Here is an 18,095-nt window from a genome sequence, read left to right on the forward strand (position 1 = left end):
CACATTGTGGCATGGACACGTAGCTGCTACCGTTGCCTCTCTTTGTTGCTCGACACGTTTATTAAAACTGATTTTTTCGAAATACTCTTATGCAAAGGAATAGCCGATGGGCAGGAAGTTTTAATTAAAATAACACAAAGTTTTATAGTCCTTTTTGAGGAATTTTAAGAACTTAAAAGATATTTTTGAGAGAACTATAGAAATTGTAGGAGAACTATACTTAAAACTAATTATTTTAAGATGGGAAAATAGAGAGATAATCATTAAAGATACAACTATAATATTTTATTAAAATAATGTCTGGAAAGTTAAAACTTTGTTCAGAAATATTATTATTAAATACTAATATCCTTGTATTTCCCAAAGAATATTAAAATTGTTTGTTTAAAAAATATTTATTTGAAAAAAATGAAACTTTTAGTGTATTAGAACTTCGTTTCTGATGACTTTGCATGTTAATCATTTTCAACAATATTTTTTGCTCGTTTTTGTTTGACTTCTTTGTGGGCATATTTTTGAGGCAGTTTTTGCCCTTTTGTTGGAGCTTTGTGTTTCAGTTTAGTTCGCCCTGCTCCATCGCTCTTCGCATTTTTATAACGAATTTTGATTTTATGCCAAAAGCACGCAATTAGAATTTATTTCTTGTTCGTTCGGCCATTATTATTGCTGTTGCTGTTGCTGTTGCTGCTGCCTTTGTTTTTGTTTGTTGTTTGTTGTTCACATTTATCCATTATGCGTGTTTTGCCTTCTTGCAACGGCACGCAATTTTCTGTTCCCCAAAAAAACAAAAACCTGAAATACAAAAAAATAAAAAAGAAAAACACTAAGATGGGGAATACTTAGCAGAAGACTACCCAGCCGGGGGAGGGAAAAAAAAGGCCAGAATGACTGAGCGTTTGACTGCATGGGAAAAGCAAAAATGTACACACTCACCCACTAGAAAATGATGAAGAACCACACGTACCGGCCGGGCCTAGCCTATAGTGCCAGGGAAAAGAAAAAGACGGCCAGAATGTCAACGATTAGGTGTAATTTGTATTTAATGATTCATTAAAGCAATTTTAGTGTCAATCATTTTAATTTGAATGGCTTATCGGAGGGTGCCATCAGGTGACGAAATTAATCAAATTTCATATCAATGTGTCAGCATAAAAAGAAACACTTTTAATAAGTTATGGAAAAGTACTTCTGTTCTTGGGGATGTGAAGAGTCATGAACAAAGGTACTCATTGATGACTAGAATTAATATATATTTTTTAGATCCCTATATGGCCAGAGATAATGTTATATAATTAAACTGTCGTTTGCTTCGCAGAATACAAATGAAACCTTTTGAAATCACCGCCAAACACAAAAGGGGATAAGTTCACTTTAATTCAAGTCCGGATTGCATTAGCCAAATGATTTATTCATAGATTCTGCTTTCCATTACTCAGTCCGGTAGCCAACTTTATTAATTGCCTCCGCTTTTTTTTGTAATTTTTTTTTGTTCAGTTTTATGTACCATTTTTATATTTCTTTTGTGCGCTTTTAGTTTTCAACTCGCTGTGGAAAAGGTGTGCAATTATTTATTTGCATAAGGAAAAACCTCCAAACGGTAAAATGGCACGTAAAAATGTATTTAATTATAATTATTGCGCTTCTATTTGCCCCGCCCCCCCGAGTCTCCCGGTGACTCCCTTCCGATTTTCCCGACCGCCTTCCAACTACTGACTACTGTTCCATGGCTGCTTATTTTGCTGTTTTTATTGCCGGCCGTTCGGGAAAATTATAGTAAATATAAATAATAAAACACGGTGCAGGAGGGACCTCCGCACCAACCGGGCACCCGGGCCTCGGGGCACTGGCGGGACGTGAATGGGCGAATGATAAAGTGCATTAAAATGCACGCAAAGGGGGCCGCATTGTGGGATGGGGGATGGGAAATAGGCGTCCCAGCCACGCCCCTGAAAACCGCAATTAAATTGCATGGCACGCAACAGGACGCACGACTCGATAAATTGTTTTTTTTTTCTGCTGCTGCTGCTGGTGCTTCTCCCTCTCCTTTTTTTGCGGTGGTCTGTTTTTTTTTGCGAGACTTTTCTATGGGGCAGTAGCTGCCCAGAAACTTCGACTCCTGGATGGCAGTGGACACTGGCTACAGCCGCTTATTATCGCAGCTAAATTATTCAGCAGCCTGACAGCCGGACCAACTGGAGGAGCTCCAGGTTGAAGTTTCTGCAATTGTCCGCCAGAGGGCGCAGGAGGATGGCCATAAATTTCGCCTGCACTCCTGGTCATTCTGGACAGTGGCATTCTGGGAGAGAGTGGCTTTACTTTACTCTGCTCTAATGACTGCCGCAGGAGACAGGGCCTAATGAAATCCCATAAAACGGCAGGCAGCGGCAATTAGTGTTACCCGATTTGGGTCGATTCCATACCCTTGCAGTGGGTATAATAGGTTTAGGCACAATTTTGCAAAGATAGATTGATTTTGAAACAATTTGAAAAAAAGGAAGCTATAGACCTTAAGGTCTACATCGCCTACCTCCATATCTCAGCCATTTTCCGTCAGATCTACGAATTTTATATCTTCCCGATCTTGGATTTTCCTCTTCTATCATGTGTCATTAAAAACTGACAACAAAATTTTGGACCCATTTTTCGTAATTTTTCAAAGGGGTAACATCACGATTTTGACCAAAAATTGGACCAATTTTTTTTTGTTTGAATTTTCCAATCTTTTGATGCAGTTCGAAGCTTATTAGAGTTCTGATTATGAAATGGTATTCCATTTAGTGATCGGTTGGGAAATAGTTAAGATATGCACTAAAATGTGATTAAAAAGTGTCGATTTTGGGCCAGTTAAAAAATGCCAGAGATGTTTTATCAATATTTTTATTTTCGTAATAGAAAAATGTCTATAACTTGACCAATACTTGGCACATCCTGAAATGTTATACCTTCCCGATCTTAGAACTTTGAGTAGAGTCATTTTCAATCAAAACCTGACAACGAAAATTTTGACCCCATTTTCGAAATTTTTCAAAGGGGTAACATTATGATTTTGGCCAAAAATTGACAAAATTTTTTTGATTAATTTTTTTTATCTTTTGATGCAAATCAAAGCGGATTACAGCGCTGGTTAATAAAAGGTATTCCTTTTATGAATCGGCTGCAAAATATATAAAATATGCAATAAAAAGTGCAACAAAAGCTTCGATTCGCTTCGAAAAATTAGCATCATTTCGTTTTCGAGTAGCATAATTTTCTATCAAAACCTTGAAACAACATTTTTAATCCATTTTTTTTAATTTTTCAAAGGGATAACATCACAAAATTTTATAAAAAAAATATTATATTATAAAAAAATAATATAAAAAAAAGTTTTTGTTTCTCATATTTCAATAAAGATTGAAATATGGCCTAAAGGTCGAACTATATTAATTTTTCACATGAATGAGAAAAGATAGTCAGATTTAAGAAAAAATTGAAGCCAATGGTCTTCAAATTGTAATCCAAAGACTGAAGGCAATATAATTCAGAGGAAAACATTTAATGCACAATAAAATTTGTTTCAAATTCAACTCAACTCAAAATCATAAATCATTAATTGCAGAAACTTTTTTATGGCCTTCCTACATTTTCATTACAAGCTATTATATCTTTAGATATAAAATTCGGTTTTCACGATTATGAATCATTAATTGCATTTATTATTTACGATTTCCCTTCATTTTCAATACAGGCCTATACTTCTTGAACCATAAAATTCTACATCCAAGCCAAGACACTTCAGAATTATGGATATTTGGCCTATAATAATACCTCAACTTGAAAAGCGATCAAATGCAGATTCACGACAACGATCCATTAAGAGATAGGAGGGCCCTGTAATTTTTAGTTTTATAACTACGATCGGCAGCATCGCATCGCATCGCATAAAGATGTAGCATCAAAGTTCACGTTTTATGGGCCATTTTAGAATAGTGAATAGCGGCAAGAAAGAGCGATCTTCATGGGGAGATACACAAAGTAGTTTAACCATTTAATAGGTCAGCTCTTGCCGGCGGAGAAAGGCAAGCAGCTAACAAATGTGCCCCCATCGCCATTGTCCCGCATGCATGGGTGTGTGAGTGTGTGTGTGTGTACTATAAGTTCTTTTTTTTTATCGGCGAGTGTGTGTGCATAAGTGCAAATACAATAGAGGTCACAAGAATAACACACCTCTATACTTATTTTGGATAACTTTCAAACTCCTACTTATAAGAGTTGCTAGTAAATTTTCTGTGAAACTTTTGAGATAAAAAATTTATCATAATTATCGTATTAAGTAATACTATTTTTTTTGCCCCCCTTGTATCTGTATATTTTCTTGCATATATATAGGTATGTTTATAGTAAAGTATACCTGAAGAGTGGAGATCTCTGGCCTGACACCCGCTGAGTCAACACGTATCTGCTGGAACAGTAGCTGGCACAGATGGGGAGCGTAGGCCGTAGCTTTTTGCTGCAGCATCTGAAAGCCAAAGTCGGGTTCCAGGTCTACCCGTTCTGTCTGTCTGTCTGTCCGATCAGTCCACAGTTAAATCCCCATACCCTCAACCAAACTAAAGTCACCATTCCCCTTCCCCAACACCATCCCCATTTCCAGCTCCATTCAGCGCATGTCATGTCTCGTATCTTTTTTGCTAATCGTAAATAACTGTGGAAATTTTTTGCTACTGTATGTGATTTGCACATGGCATGAGGATGAAAAGGAGTTGCGAACTCACTCCCCATGTGCCACCCCGGTATCCCCTTCCCAGTTGGCTCTCAGTCACTGTGCGCGGATGGATTCGCTTCTCGGATGCAGAGCTGCGCCTTAAATGCGATCCTCAGATGTTGCTGTGGATGTTGCTGTTGCTGTTGGTGTTGCTGTTGCTGCGGTTGCTGTTGTTATCTCTGACGTTGGCAATCGGTGCCATTGCACAGTGGGTTTTTTATTAAATATATACAAAATTAAAATAAAATTTTTGCTTAGAAATCTATTCTAAAGGTGAATTAAGCCTGAACATTTCCTGAATAGAACTATTATATTATAGTCTCTGAAAGATTATAAAGATTTAAATTACAAAAAAAAAAATAATTATATTTTTCTATGTTCATTACAACTCTTTCATTTCTGAAATGAAAATTGTTTTCCTTTCAAAACATGTGTTGGTAATAACAAAACTAGATAAAAACGATACAAAAAAAAGAGGTACATAAGCCCTTTCCCAGACACATTTTTTCATTGTAGTCGGGCTTTACTCCTATCATCCACATATCATAGCAGCCTAATCCGGGGTATGTATATTTTCCTTTTTTTTTGACAGCACATTTCGCCGACCTAATCCACTGTGATTCAGTGGGGATGGGGAAATGGTCCGACGACTGGTCGGATGGCTGGATGGCTGGCTGTTAAGGCCTCTTTATATGCGCACCTTAAAAAACAACAACAAGATGCTTAATGCTGTTTTCTGTTTTGTATTTTTTTGCGTTGCCTCATGAACGGGGCACACTTATTGCCACGCAGTCGAAGATACAGCGAACACACTCACCAGATACAGATACAGATGCAGGGGGCATAGGCTTGAAACCGGAGTTGGAGCCGCGGACTGGAGTTGAAGTTACAGCTTCAAGCTTGATCTAAAGTGAGAGAAAAAAATGTTAAAGATTTAAAAAATTAAACAAAAAAAGTAAAGAAATATTTAGAGTTTGTTTTAGATATTTTGTTTTTTATCAATAGTATTAGTTTTAAAGGGTAAGACATTTAAAAGTTAGTAAGTATACCCTTTTTTCTTTGTGTATCGCTGCCTCTGGACCTGGAGGTAGATTTGTTTTGGTTTTTTATTTTTGGTTTCCTTTTTTTTTAAGGCACAACCAGAGCCACGAAGCGAACTGGGTAAAAAACATGTTTGGATTTAATTCTTTTTATTTATTTTCACCGTCGTCGCTTGATTTTTTTCCTTCCACCATGTTGCTTTCTTTCGTTGCTTTTTGGACATGTATCAGAAAAGATACTTTTTTTGTTTTTGTTGGCTGTGTGTGCCACGATGATGACGCTGACAAAGGTCTCCCTGCCGCCTGCCCCTACTGACTGCTGCCTGCCCCCTGCCACCGTTGCCGTACGCGATTTTAATGAAGCACTTAAAAAGCATAAATGAAAATAAAAACCCAACAAAGGCAACAGACAGCAGATAGCCCCAGTGCCCCGCCACCAGCCTAGTCCCTGCCGGGCCGAAGAACGACAATTGATGTGGAGCCTGGGTCCGCTGGACCTCAATCTGGGACCTGGGACCTGGAACACGGCCACCGCGACCAGGGATCACTCTTCGCAGTCGCTCGCCGTCCCTGTCTATCTGCCTGCATCCGATGGGCGGCCATCCGGGGCCAAAATCCATCCCCAGATACATTACTTTTTACTGTCGAAGTTTGTCCGCAAGCATTGACAGTACAAACAAATTATGGATACAGTAGAGCCCTCCAAGATGCTTCCATTCTAAAAATAAATATTTGCAAAAAGTTATTGAAAGTTAATCCCACCGGGCGTATACGTGATATGTGTCCATCACTTATACGCACATATCACGCATACGTAGTGGTGTACCTCAAGAGCAGTCTCTACTGTAGCAGCAAATATCTGCGGCCTGCCTGCGACTCAAATTAATTCTAATCTAGCAAATTACGGTGGACCATTTATGCTGCCATAAAAATTAAAGATGCCACCCCCGACCACTTCTGGGCCGATAAGAAAGTGCGTGTGCGTTCATTATGCGACTTGGCTGATGGGGCAGGCTCATAGTAACGCATCTCGCAGATACAAATAGAGTTGGGGGTGGGGAAGAGATATCTCGCAGCAGTAGCCAATAAAACGAGAGGCATTAAACAGCCGCATTACAGATGCACGGGGACTGAGAGGATGGGACAGTGGAGTGGCCATCTCGGATTGATAGAGTCGCCAATGACAATGGGGCCATTGTCGTTGAATAATTAAGCAGGGGCACGGATAAGGATACATAGACTATCCCCCTGCCAGCCTGGACCGGCCAATTCATTGCTAAATTATGCCAGCAAATAGGGGCCATTTCATACACTACACTCTCACCCACTAATCGAATTGATTCTTGAACGGCGACTTCTACCGAGGATGACTCCCATTGTCGCTCTAGCCCATTATGAGCCATTTCAATTTTTTTATGCCCTGGAATTAATAGTTGTGTGGATATTTTAAGATGCGATTGGCCAGCAAACTAATTGTCGCCGTCAATCGGGCTCAGTGTGTGTGTAAACATTGGTACTTAAATTAATATTAATATTTAACCCCATTTATACGACTATCTGTTTATGCGGCTTTTAATCAACGATTTGTATTCTCAGCTTTGATGATAGAAATAATAATAGTATAACTTGAGTTAAGGGCATGACTGGATAGCTTTATTCGGAAGAGGTTTTCATATTTTTTTAATGTCTATTTTTAGAGAGGAGCTCTAATTTGGACAGTCTCTTCTGAGAACTTCCCCCACACACAATTACCTGTTATTAGTTCCCTGAAAAAGTTTTAATTTGTAAACGAGCATAACTACAAATACTCTTTGTTGGTTTCTTTTTTCATTGTATCTTAAATCCGCTCCAGAAGGCAAACAAAACAAACACCCCAACCCCAACCCCAACCCCACTATGTAAATAGTTGACCACCTCTGATTTATGCCGAATCTTGTTTGCTCTGTAGAGTCGTTCCTGTGGGAGGTGGTATGGTGGTGTGGTGGTGGGTGGAGGAGGTGGCACACGGCACATCGGGGTCTGGGGCATCGAGCAAACGAACGCTGCGTTGGGCCGCTCTATGCCAGTTTGCGTGAGTGTTGCAATTGTGTGCACTGGTGGTAGTCGTAGTTGCGGGTTCATTGCACGTACACACACAGCTGCAGGCGCACCCATAGCTGCCACCCCCACCCACCAGTGGTGCAATTTCACCTTTTTAGCCAATTTTAGACAAATTTTAATATTTAATAAATCATTTAAAAAATTTGATCCTCCTAACTTTGTCTCCAATATCCATACCCTGTACTTGAAGGTTTTATTCTTTAAGCTTAACTTAAAAAACCCACTTCGGCCCATTGTACTGGGGAGCCCATCAGCCCCACTGTTTGGTCGGTTGCTTTGTTGCGTGTTCGTGTTGCAGTTGTTGCTGTTGCTGTTGCTGTTGTTGGCTGTTGCTGTTCTCCGATTTTGCGAGGCGCTTTAGACAGCCGGGCTTCGGACTACGGGCACCCGGTTCCCGATACTCGGCCACAGCCTCCAACCCCCCTCCCCCGGCATTGCAGGTCCTACACACCGGCTCCACCTCGTTCGTCTTCGGTCATCGTGGAGTCCTCTGCTCACTGCTTTCTGTTTCTGTTTTGCGGACCTGCATTTTACTCTGCACTCGTGACTGCTCTTTTGTTTCGGTTTTCGCTGCTTCTAATGCTCTCGCCTGCCCCACTCTGTCGCTCTTGCTCCGTCACCTGGCCGTCTCTTCGCCCCCTCGATGGCCCCAAGGCCCCCAAAACGTCACAGAGAGAGAGCTGCGTCGCCGTTGTTTATCGTTGTTTTTGGGCTGCCTGCCCGTTTTGCCTTTTTGTTTTTTTTTTTGTGTTGCCTCCTTTCTTTTTTTCTTTTCAGTTGTTTTTCGGTTTTTGCAGCTCTGAGCTTCGTTGGGGCTGCGCGGTTGGGGCTGCCGTTGCCGCTGCTGCTCCTCCGCCTGGTGTCTTCTCTTCTTGGCTGTCTCCTCTTTGGTCTTGTTGCTTTTGTCTGTTTTGCTTTTCGCTTTGCGTCTTACAGACACACACAACCACACACCCGCACCTATACACCAATGGACAGCTGAGAGACTTTTGTATGTAAAACTGACGTCGTCGTTGCTTTAGCTTTTCGCTGCTTTTTTTTGCACATTCTGCCTGTTCTCTCTTCTCGCCTGCATTTTGTGTATCTCATCTCGTGTTCGCTTTCGCTGCCTTTCCAATCTCTTCGGCATCGGCATCGCCCGGCAACAGCAACAGCAACAACAACAACGAAAAGCTGGCGTCGCCGTCGCCACCGTCGTCGTCGTCGTCATCGTTTTCTCTATTTTCCTCAATCGCTCTGCCTTTTCATTTTCAATTCGCATATTTTTGCAAACTCTACTTTCAGTTATTCGCCGATAATTGATGTCAAAGGACGCAGTTGTGCTCCGCTACCGCTGTTCCGTTTGCCAGTGGAATCGCTACGCGAACCAGTTCTACTACTAGTTCCAGCGTCAGTTCCGGTTCCGGTTCCTGGTCTCACTCCCCACCCGTTCCGTTTCCGGTGCTTGAGCAGTGTGACCATGCCAAAGGAGGATCCATTCGTCAATCGTGCGCAGCTGCTGAAGGCGATCAAGAAATACCCAGAAATCTGGGACTCCAACAACAAGCTCCATATGTGCCGCAGCGTCACTTCGCCCATGTGGACCGAGATCGCAGAGCAATTCGGTGGCCATGTGCCGACAGGTGAGTGTTGTAGCAGCCACCTTTCAGCTGTTACTCTCTTTTGTTGCTTCCTTTCACATTGCTTTCATCTTTTCTTTGTTGCCTTTTTGCAAAATGATATACTTTTACATATAATTTTATAAAATATTTAACATTAGTATAATAATACTTTAGAATCTTAAAAATAAATGTATAACAAATTTTTCAGTGTGACCCTTTCTTCCTTTTTTCGATAAAACATGAATCACACATATTAAGTATACGTATTACGTATACGTCATAATCGTAAAACTTTTTATTCCATTTTTTCAGTAAAACTGCAATCGATTTGGAGCCAGATGAAGTACCATTATCACAACTTGGTCCACCGGCAGATCCTGCACAAGGATCGCTTCAACACCAAGTGGGAACACTTTGAGCCCATGTCCTTTATGTACAACATAACGGTGGCCAAGATCGTGGGCGCCCAGTCAGGCGGGGGTGGCAGTGCGGGTACTTCCACTGATCCCTCTTCCCATTCTCCGCCCAGTGCTTCGCAATCCGCCGGGGAGGGGGAAACCAGCTCGGCTCCTCCTCTGCCGAGCGCCTCCCACGGACGCGGACGTCCCAGTGGCAGCTTCAGCTGGCTGCAGAGCAACACTCCTCCCACCGCCCCCCAGCTGCCACACCTCATGACTCCGCCGACCCACGGTCATGGGATGACATACACAGCCTTCACAGGACTGGTGCCGCCACCTGCCACAGTGGCACCTGAAACTGTGTCCACGCCTCCGCGGAAGCTGGGGCGCCCTAGCTCTTTGCACAACAGCATGCGTGGCAGGATCATCGATGCCATCAAGGCGCGTCCCTCGCTGTGGGCGGGACGCCAGCGAAGCGAAAAAGGACAAGGTCAGAGTCGAACCTCGGCAGTTTGGAAGGAAGCGGCCATCGAGATGGGTCTTACGCCGAGTGAGTATGGTTTCCAACTAAAATTAGGTTTTAAATGATGCGATTAAGCATGTTCTTAAAGGATAATCTTCCTTACAAGTAACATATAAACCTTGTATCCTTACAGCCCTTATGCAGACCCGCTGGTCGATCATTAAACAGCGGTATGTGGATGAACTCCAGAAGGAGCGCCACGCCCAGTACTCCCACCAGGGCTTTCGCTCCACTTGGGAGCACTTCGAGCGGATGTCTTTCATGAGGGACATCCTTCTGAAGAAAGTTGACGAGCGGGAGCAGACGCGAGAGCAGATCCAGGAGATAGTCAGCGAGCAGCAGCACCACCAGCAGCAGCCGCACCACCAGCCGGCGCAGCATCTGCACCACTACCGCCCGGCGCCTCCGACGGCGGGTCTGGTGGAGCACGCCCAGGACATGCCCATCGGGCTGGTGCAGCACCACCAGGAGGCCACTGGTCACCCACCGCTGCTGCACCACCCCCACCATCCGCAGCCAGGCATCCGGCGGCGGGTCAAGCATGAATCGGACTTGGAGTGGGATCCCTTTGAGATGATCCTGCACGTCCATGGCGCCGGAGAGCCAGCGGCCAACTGAAGACTGAGAAACACAATGGGGGTGGTCCTGAGAAAAATACCGAAACTATACTAGAATTTTTCGGTATTTATTTTACTTCTCAGGGTAGACCCCTCTGGGTAGGAGGATGAAACATGGTAGAGTATCCCACGTCCATGAATAATCGCCAGATTTAAAACCAATATCTATACCATTTACATATTGAATAACACATTTATCGCAGAACAAAATTTTGTAATTCCTTTTTCTACTACTATTCTACAATTAAATACATCACATAAAAATAGATCATTTTTTGGGGGGAGTTTAAAGGAGGAGCTTAAAAAGGATATATAGATCCTTGAAAATAAACCCTTCGTTACATCGGCGAGAAGAAGATTTATTCCACCTGAAGTACTTTGCACTCAATCAATTCCCGTAATCATGATGCGATGCGATGGATCTGAAGATTCGAGCACGCCCTGGGCGCGAAAACTAAATTATGCTAATTCGCACCGTGTGTGCAACATTTGTCGATTGCCAAAATCGCAAACATGTTCCATACTAACACACACACTCGTCAGGGCTCATCCAATAAAGTTCTGGTAGCACCACCCATCCAGTATTTTTGGTGGATTTGTGTGTTCTCCCCACTCTTCTCGAATCTCTGGCTTTGGGCCAAGGGCGGAGGAACACGCGTAATTCCAATCACGTGCCAGCCCAGAAAAGAAAAGTTCTCAAACTGTAAAACGTTTATCAAAATATAAGGGGGAGGAGGGGGTGGCCCACATAATTGGCCAAAAGGAGAAGGCCCCGCCCACAGTCCACCATCCATAGCCCACCTCCCACAGACTCCGACAATATCTTCAATAATAAATGCATTTTACTGTCGAATTTGCCGCATTCTGCACAACACACGTGCCTTAAATAATTCACGTCGCATTTAGCGGCGTTTTTGCCAAGCCTCTAATGGGCCCAGCGATTTGTAAAAGAGGCGGGCTGAGTAAGGGGGCAATAAGGGGGAGGAGGAGGAGGAGGCGTGGCACACCGCCAGGTAAAGTGGAAAGTAGTTGGCTACGTTTTACGTTCTAGTTCGAGGCGAAAATTTGCCTAAAAACTCAAGTAGTTTGTTCAAACTTTTATGCTCCGTGCATTTATCAACGCCAGCCAGGACACGTCCGGGGAAGCTGCTGCGGGGGACTACCGAATAGAGAATGGGTTCTCTGGGCAGGACGAAAAACCCATCCAGGACTCCATGAAGCGCAGCAGCCCGGAGCAACAGCGCTGCCGTGTAAAAGTTTCCCCCCACCCGGCCCAGGGCGGGTGAGATGATGGAGCGTTATTTAAATGGTTTTCGGATGCGTACGTGCGAAAATGTTAGTTATAAGCCAGGTGCCAGGATTGCCAGGACTGCCAGGAACTGTGCTGTGTTATCCTTGCCAGCGGTAGGAAAAATGTTTTGCGATTTGTTTAAACCAACGGATTTCAAACTGGCGTCCTTGACAGGACACCAAAACTATGGGTTTTTGAGGACTAGAGAAAAATGGGATTTGTTTTTGAAAAGTATGAGGATATATTTTAGAGTTACATGACTCCATCTTGAAATGATTTTTAAGAGATTATTTTATAAATAAGTAAGGAAATATATATTTTAAGGATCTTATATTACAAGCATCTGGTTTTGGGGGATTAAGAATTTGCTTGATATTGAAAATAATTTATTTCCTGGAGAATCTAAAGACATTGCCTGCCTCAGAACCCTTTAAAAAATTCATGATTTAAAACTTTTTAGTTTCAAAAAAAAGCAAATACCATATATCTACTAACATTTTTTCATGGGAGGCGGTGTAATGGCTTTCGAGTGGAACGTGAGCCGGGAAAACTTCGCTTGCCTAAATGCTCGGTAGATGATTTCTTTCCGCAGGAAGTACGCATACACACGCACTAACACACACACAGACGCATACTGAAATCATTTTCCACGCCCACACTTACACACACACACATACAAACACTCACACACACATGATAAGAATGCTTATGTGAATTATCGCACATTTTACGGCATCGAAAAAGGGGTTTTCGGGGAATTTTCTAAAAGGCATAAAGCGCTGGAGGTGATGGGCGGAGAACGGCGGAGAGGGGACCACCCCATCCCCCGCAGGACTAAAAGAACTAGAAAACTTGTCTAAAAGTGCGCACTCCACTCATATATACACATTCATACACATATCTCCGAGGCGGACACGCCGACAGTAGCACATAAAAACTTTTAAATTTACTTTTGCTAAGAGTTTCTGCCCCGCCCCCAACGCCATCGTCCCCGCCCCCTTCGTCCTGGCCATGCATATTCATTTCAAAATCCACAAACACACACACATGGCCAAGTTTTCTTGCAAAAGTTCCTTTGCCCCATGCCCCATGCCGCATGCCGCATGCCCCCTCCGCAAATCAGCGAACTGTGAGAGAGGCAAAGAAAAAAAAAGTTTCCAGGCACAAAAAAAAAGGTGGGCAAGGGTTTTGGATTGCTGCCTCCAGGTGGGATGGTGGTGGGGTGTGGGGCGTCTAGGTGGGGGATTTTCCGGATACGGATCCGGAGCGGCATCGCTTAATAGAGCTGCCAAAAATTGTGTGCCTCAGGTTGCGTCGCTTGTCGGCAGACGCCGCGTTACAAGCGCTCCAAATTGCTCACTTCTCCAGGCGCTCTGCAACACGCCACTACCGCCCCCGCCATTGAATTTCCACCTTTTTTTGCCCCTGCCCGTGCCCCTGCCCGTGCCCCTGCCGCAGCCAAACCTTACGTTTTAAAGCCCTGTGCCCCACTGCTGCCACCAAAATCCTAGCCAATTCCCCCAACTGCCAGGCAACTATGATGTTGCTGTCTTCCCATTTTAGCACACTTGTCTATTTCTCGGTCTTGCCACAGTGGGAGGATATTCAAAATTGTACTCCTTTTATATATAATTTTTAAGAGTTTAGTAAAGATTTTTAAATAATATTTTTTAAGGAGAGACTACCTATACTTACTAGAAATATTTAAAAGGAAAAAGGCTAGACCTTTTCTTTATTTTTTCCTTTCTCTTGAATTTGTTTTTTTTATTACTTAACCTTTGAAAATATTGACCCTCCCATAAACCCCACTTTGTAAAGACCCTAAAATATAATCAGAGAAATCAAACCTGGCCAAGATGGTATATCGCCAGGACAACCCCCCGTTGTAGGGCTTTGAATGGGGAAATTTTCAAAATAACTTCGATAAGTTCTTTATTTGACAAGTTCCCCACTGTGCCGCTTTTTGGGTCTACTACTCCTCCATTTTATTTTGGCCCTTTTTTCACATTTTTGAAGGGTTTGGGCTAAAATTTTTGCTGTAAAATGTTGGGCCACGTATCCTGCAGCAATTCGTAAACTAATTCTACATACGTGCCCGTGTCAGCTAGCTATCACCCTGCTCCTGCTCCCCTCTGTCATTCTGAGAGCTTGGGTGCTCTTGAGCCACCCTATGCCACCCCCATCCCTTTTTGGCTTCCCGCAGAGCGACCAAATCGTTACGTGCGTTGGGCCACGGTGGCGCCCTCTGTGGGCCGTGCGTCATGTTTTGATTGGCGTCATGTACACGGACGGATTCGCTCCGGTTTTCCACACAGCACGGATGGTAGGTGGAATACAGTGAGAGAAATATTTTAGGCAAAGATAGGGAGTTTTACTGTGAAAAGGACTTTCTCCAGTGTATTGGTCGTTCTTAGAAAATAATATTTGGAAAAAGTGTTTTTTAAAATATAAAGAATAGCATAGTTTTGAGGGCCTATATTTTATGAATTATATTTAGCAATCTATTTAAAGCCTGTATCTATTCTAAGTACATATCCAAAATTATATTTTATTAAATTATAATATTAAATGAATTAAGAATAATATTCAATAAAAGAAAGATGAAAAATATATTTATTCCTAGAGCCTATAACCTTTACTTTCTCACGGATTCAAATCTCTATAAAACTCTTTTAAAATTACATAATTATCGTGAAAATACCCCTTTATTTTTAACAGTGCTTCTGGTTTAGATTCGCTCTTTTTTTTGTGCTAATAAATAATTGCATTTTCACCTCAAGAACTCACTGACAGACGATGCCCGGCCGAGTGGGTGGGTTGAGGAATGAGGGCTGGTGATTTTCTCTGAGGGTGACACAATTCAATTTGCCCGCGTTTCCGTTCCGACTGCAGGTAGCTGGCAGCAGGTGGGATGAGGTGCGGTGATTGAGGAGCTAGGTGGTGTATTGCCAGTTTTTGTAATTCCATTTCTGATTTCATATTTTGCTGTCACTGTGAAATGATTCAATTTTGCAGATTTCTTTCGGACGGGAAAGCGATGGAAATATTTGCATGCCAGCCATGTATCTATGTATCTATTTTTTTGCTGTTGTTGCTTTTGTTGCATGTTGGTTTTGTTGTATTTTTATACATTTTTAGTATGCGTGCCCGTTATCAATCAAAAGCGAAATGCGAATTGTGCGCAAATTTGTTGCATACGCAGAAATATTTGCTATATTGCATGGCAATCAAAGTGTTGCATGATTGACAGTTGAAATGGAATATTTTCGGAGTGATATTTTGCAGCTGGAATAGCACTGACCTGAAATATGTCAAATGGAAAGCAATATATGTATCAATCAGTTATTGTGGGCTGTCAGGTCCTTTAAATTTTAGAAGCATTAAGAGTACTTTTCCAAGAGATATAAAATAATATCTTTCAGGGAACTCATAAATGATTTCATGATTTCCTAAAACCCTCAACCCTGAAATTGTATAATTTTGTAACCTTGTGTTTGGCCGACTCAATTAGCAGACAGGTTAATTGCTCCAGTTTCAATTGCACAATCCATTGAGCAGGTAAGGGAGTCCTTCAGGGACAGGATTCTTCAAGGTCTACCATACACTCAACTATTCTATGCAAATGCCAGGACAATGGAGATGGCCACAAAGCAGTCGAGTCACTTAGCCGGCGAAGTCTTTGGCCGTTTTTCAGCATCCTTGAAGTCGGTACCCGCCTCCGCCTCCTCACCAGCACCCGTAGTCCGTACCGGAAGTGTCCTTCGCAGAACTCGCACGTGTGTCGGCATAAAATAATGCGACATTTTTATGGCCCCGGCGAGTGTCGCCCGATGCCTTCTCTTTTGCACCTTCCTTCTGACAGCTCAACTTAAAGCGGTGTTAAAATTTATGAATGAATTTGACTAGGACACCGAAACACACACACACACATATACAGAACAGGAAGCAGGACTCAGGACCTCAGGACTTGGGAGCAGGACTGAGCAGCAACAGCAGCCTGGCGGCAGGTAAGCAATAACTCAGCCTCTGGCCGGGAGTTTTTCTAATTTCTTTTGGCTAAAATACAGTTTCGGTCTTTGCATAGTAGAAATGCCCAAAGATTTATGATGAGGCTCGTTGAACGTGCCACACATCCATGGGCGTTGGCAGGAGGCATGGCTGCCAGGAGGGAGGCGAACTCTAGAGCAAAACCGCTTCAGCTAATCCCGAATGAATGAATTGCGCTCCTGGGCTGTCGTCCTCGTTGCTGCGGAATGGAATGCAAATCCGTTGATTTAGAAATTCCATTAATATTGGAGTTTTCGTGCCCCCGATGCCTGTTATTTTCTTTATCAATATGCCACACGAGCCCAGCCCAGCCCAGCCCCAGCCGCCATCGGGGCACTCGAATAAATATATATATTACATTTTTGGATGTGTGGAACCAATCAAATTCCAAGCATATATCTTCAAAAACCAAAATCTAAATTCTGGGGACATTTCTTCTCATGAATATGGAATTTTCTTCGTGGCTGAGTTATGGGGAGTGTGTTGTATTGAAATATTTGGTAGGATCTTCTTCAAAGAAGTACATCTTATACATCCTCTTCACAAATACTAATTACCAAATTGCTTTTGTTTCTCTGTGAGGTCATCTGAGAACTTATTTTTCTTTTTGGGAAAAAGTCTCGTGTCAGAATAAACATGTCACTCACATTCTGTTGGCACTAATTTCCAAATTCATGTATCCAATATTGGCCAACACCATCGCCGACAATAATGCAGTGTGGGATGGTTGGATGGATGGATGGATGGATACATGGGATGTTGACCGAGCCAAGGCCTTGCTTTCAGTGTCGGCTGACCACATTAGCATGTCACTCGGCGGTAAACAGAGAAAAGTTACGGAAACTTCTCGGAAAAACTTTGCTTATGTTTGTCCCCCCAAAAGAAAAACTTGGCAGATAAACAGAAATAAAGGAAAAAATAGTTGAAGTTGAATAGATTTTGGATAGAAGGGGCAATGCCGCCGCCATCGAACTCGTTACTTTCCTTTTTGGTTATTGACACATTTGTGACATCCGACGAGTTGCTTAAGCAAATACTGAAATGTTGAAAAGAAACTGAGTACTGTGGGTATGGGGCATCGAGACTCATGCAATTTGTGGGCGTGGCTGGGGCTTGTTTTTGTAACGATGGGTCAACTTCATCATCGGCCAAGGTCCGAAAACTAAACTGGCCTGCGTGCGAGTGTCATTTTCATTCTGTTTATTTGTCAGTCATTATTTCGGTCAAATATTGACGCTCTTGTCATGCCCAGTAGCACTCTGCGTTAATTGATTTCGAATTTCGGAGCCACTTTTATTGTTATTATAGCAGAACCAACTCGATACTGGATGACTGACTGGCTGACTGGCTGACTGACTGACTGGAACCCAAACAAACTCCCCTGCAATCACACACTTGATTGCTAGTCCACAAAACCCAGACCAACACCTTTACTTTTGTATTATATTTTTTTTTTGTGCTGTGTCCCCATCATACTCTCTCCCTTGGAGTAATCGAGCGAAGCAATCAAACGCCTAACCAGTTTTCTGGGGCGGGGGCCATCTCGGTATCAGTGACTTGCACTCCCCGAATTGTCAAAACTTTTACGAGCCATTTCGAATGGCTTTTGCCAACTCGGGCATCCTAAATTATCTTTTAAGCGATTTTCGCTTTTTATTTATAAACTTCTCAAGCCATCCAAATCGATTTGTCACACAATATTAAAAGCATTTTGCTAAATTTAAATCGTTATCG

At 42.8% G+C, this 18,095-nt stretch overlaps 1 protein-coding gene and 2 long non-coding RNA genes across 3 annotated transcripts; 2 read left to right on the forward strand and 1 right to left on the reverse strand.

The window, feature by feature from the left end:
• Window positions 1–335: 335 nt before the first annotated feature.
• LOC123257164 lies at window positions 336–1,832 on the reverse strand. Its single transcript, XR_006507144.1, has 3 exons — window positions 1,715–1,832; window positions 934–1,264; window positions 336–792 (listed from the first exon to the last, which is right to left on the reverse strand). It is a non-coding gene; the product is annotated as an uncharacterized LOC123257164 (long non-coding RNA).
• Window positions 1,833–4,673: 2,841 nt separating this feature from the next.
• On the forward strand, window positions 4,674–5,705 carry LOC123257165. Its single transcript, XR_006507145.1, has 2 exons — window positions 4,674–4,952; window positions 5,337–5,705. It is a non-coding gene; the product is annotated as an uncharacterized LOC123257165 (long non-coding RNA).
• Window positions 5,706–9,012: 3,307 nt separating this feature from the next.
• LOC6507186 lies at window positions 9,013–11,287 on the forward strand. Its single transcript, XM_001956487.4, has 3 exons — window positions 9,013–9,506; window positions 9,798–10,433; window positions 10,540–11,287. The coding sequence occupies exons 1-3, from the start codon at window positions 9,344–9,346 to the stop codon at window positions 11,022–11,024; spliced, it is 1,284 nt and encodes a 427-aa protein (XP_001956523.3). The 5' UTR covers window positions 9,013–9,343; the 3' UTR covers window positions 11,025–11,287.
• The last annotated feature ends 6,808 nt before the right edge of the window (window positions 11,288–18,095 follow it).

This window comes from Drosophila ananassae, chromosome 2R, assembly GCF_017639315.1.
Source record: "Drosophila ananassae strain 14024-0371.13 chromosome 2R, ASM1763931v2, whole genome shotgun sequence".
NCBI classification, from domain to species: domain Eukaryota; kingdom Metazoa; phylum Arthropoda; class Insecta; order Diptera; family Drosophilidae; genus Drosophila; species Drosophila ananassae.

Excerpts from the sequence above, each read along its gene's own strand:
- LOC6507186 (XM_001956487.4), top strand. The coding sequence starts at position 9,344 with ATGCCAAAGGAGGATCCATTCGTCAATCGTGCGCAGCTGCTGAAGGCG. Across the intron at positions 9,507-9,797 it reads CGGTGGCCATGTGCCGACAG|TAAAACTGCAATCGATTTGG; the intron begins GTGAGTGTTGTA and ends CCATTTTTTCAG. Across the intron at positions 10,434-10,539 it reads CGAGATGGGTCTTACGCCGA|CCCTTATGCAGACCCGCTGG; the intron begins GTGAGTATGGTT and ends GTATCCTTACAG.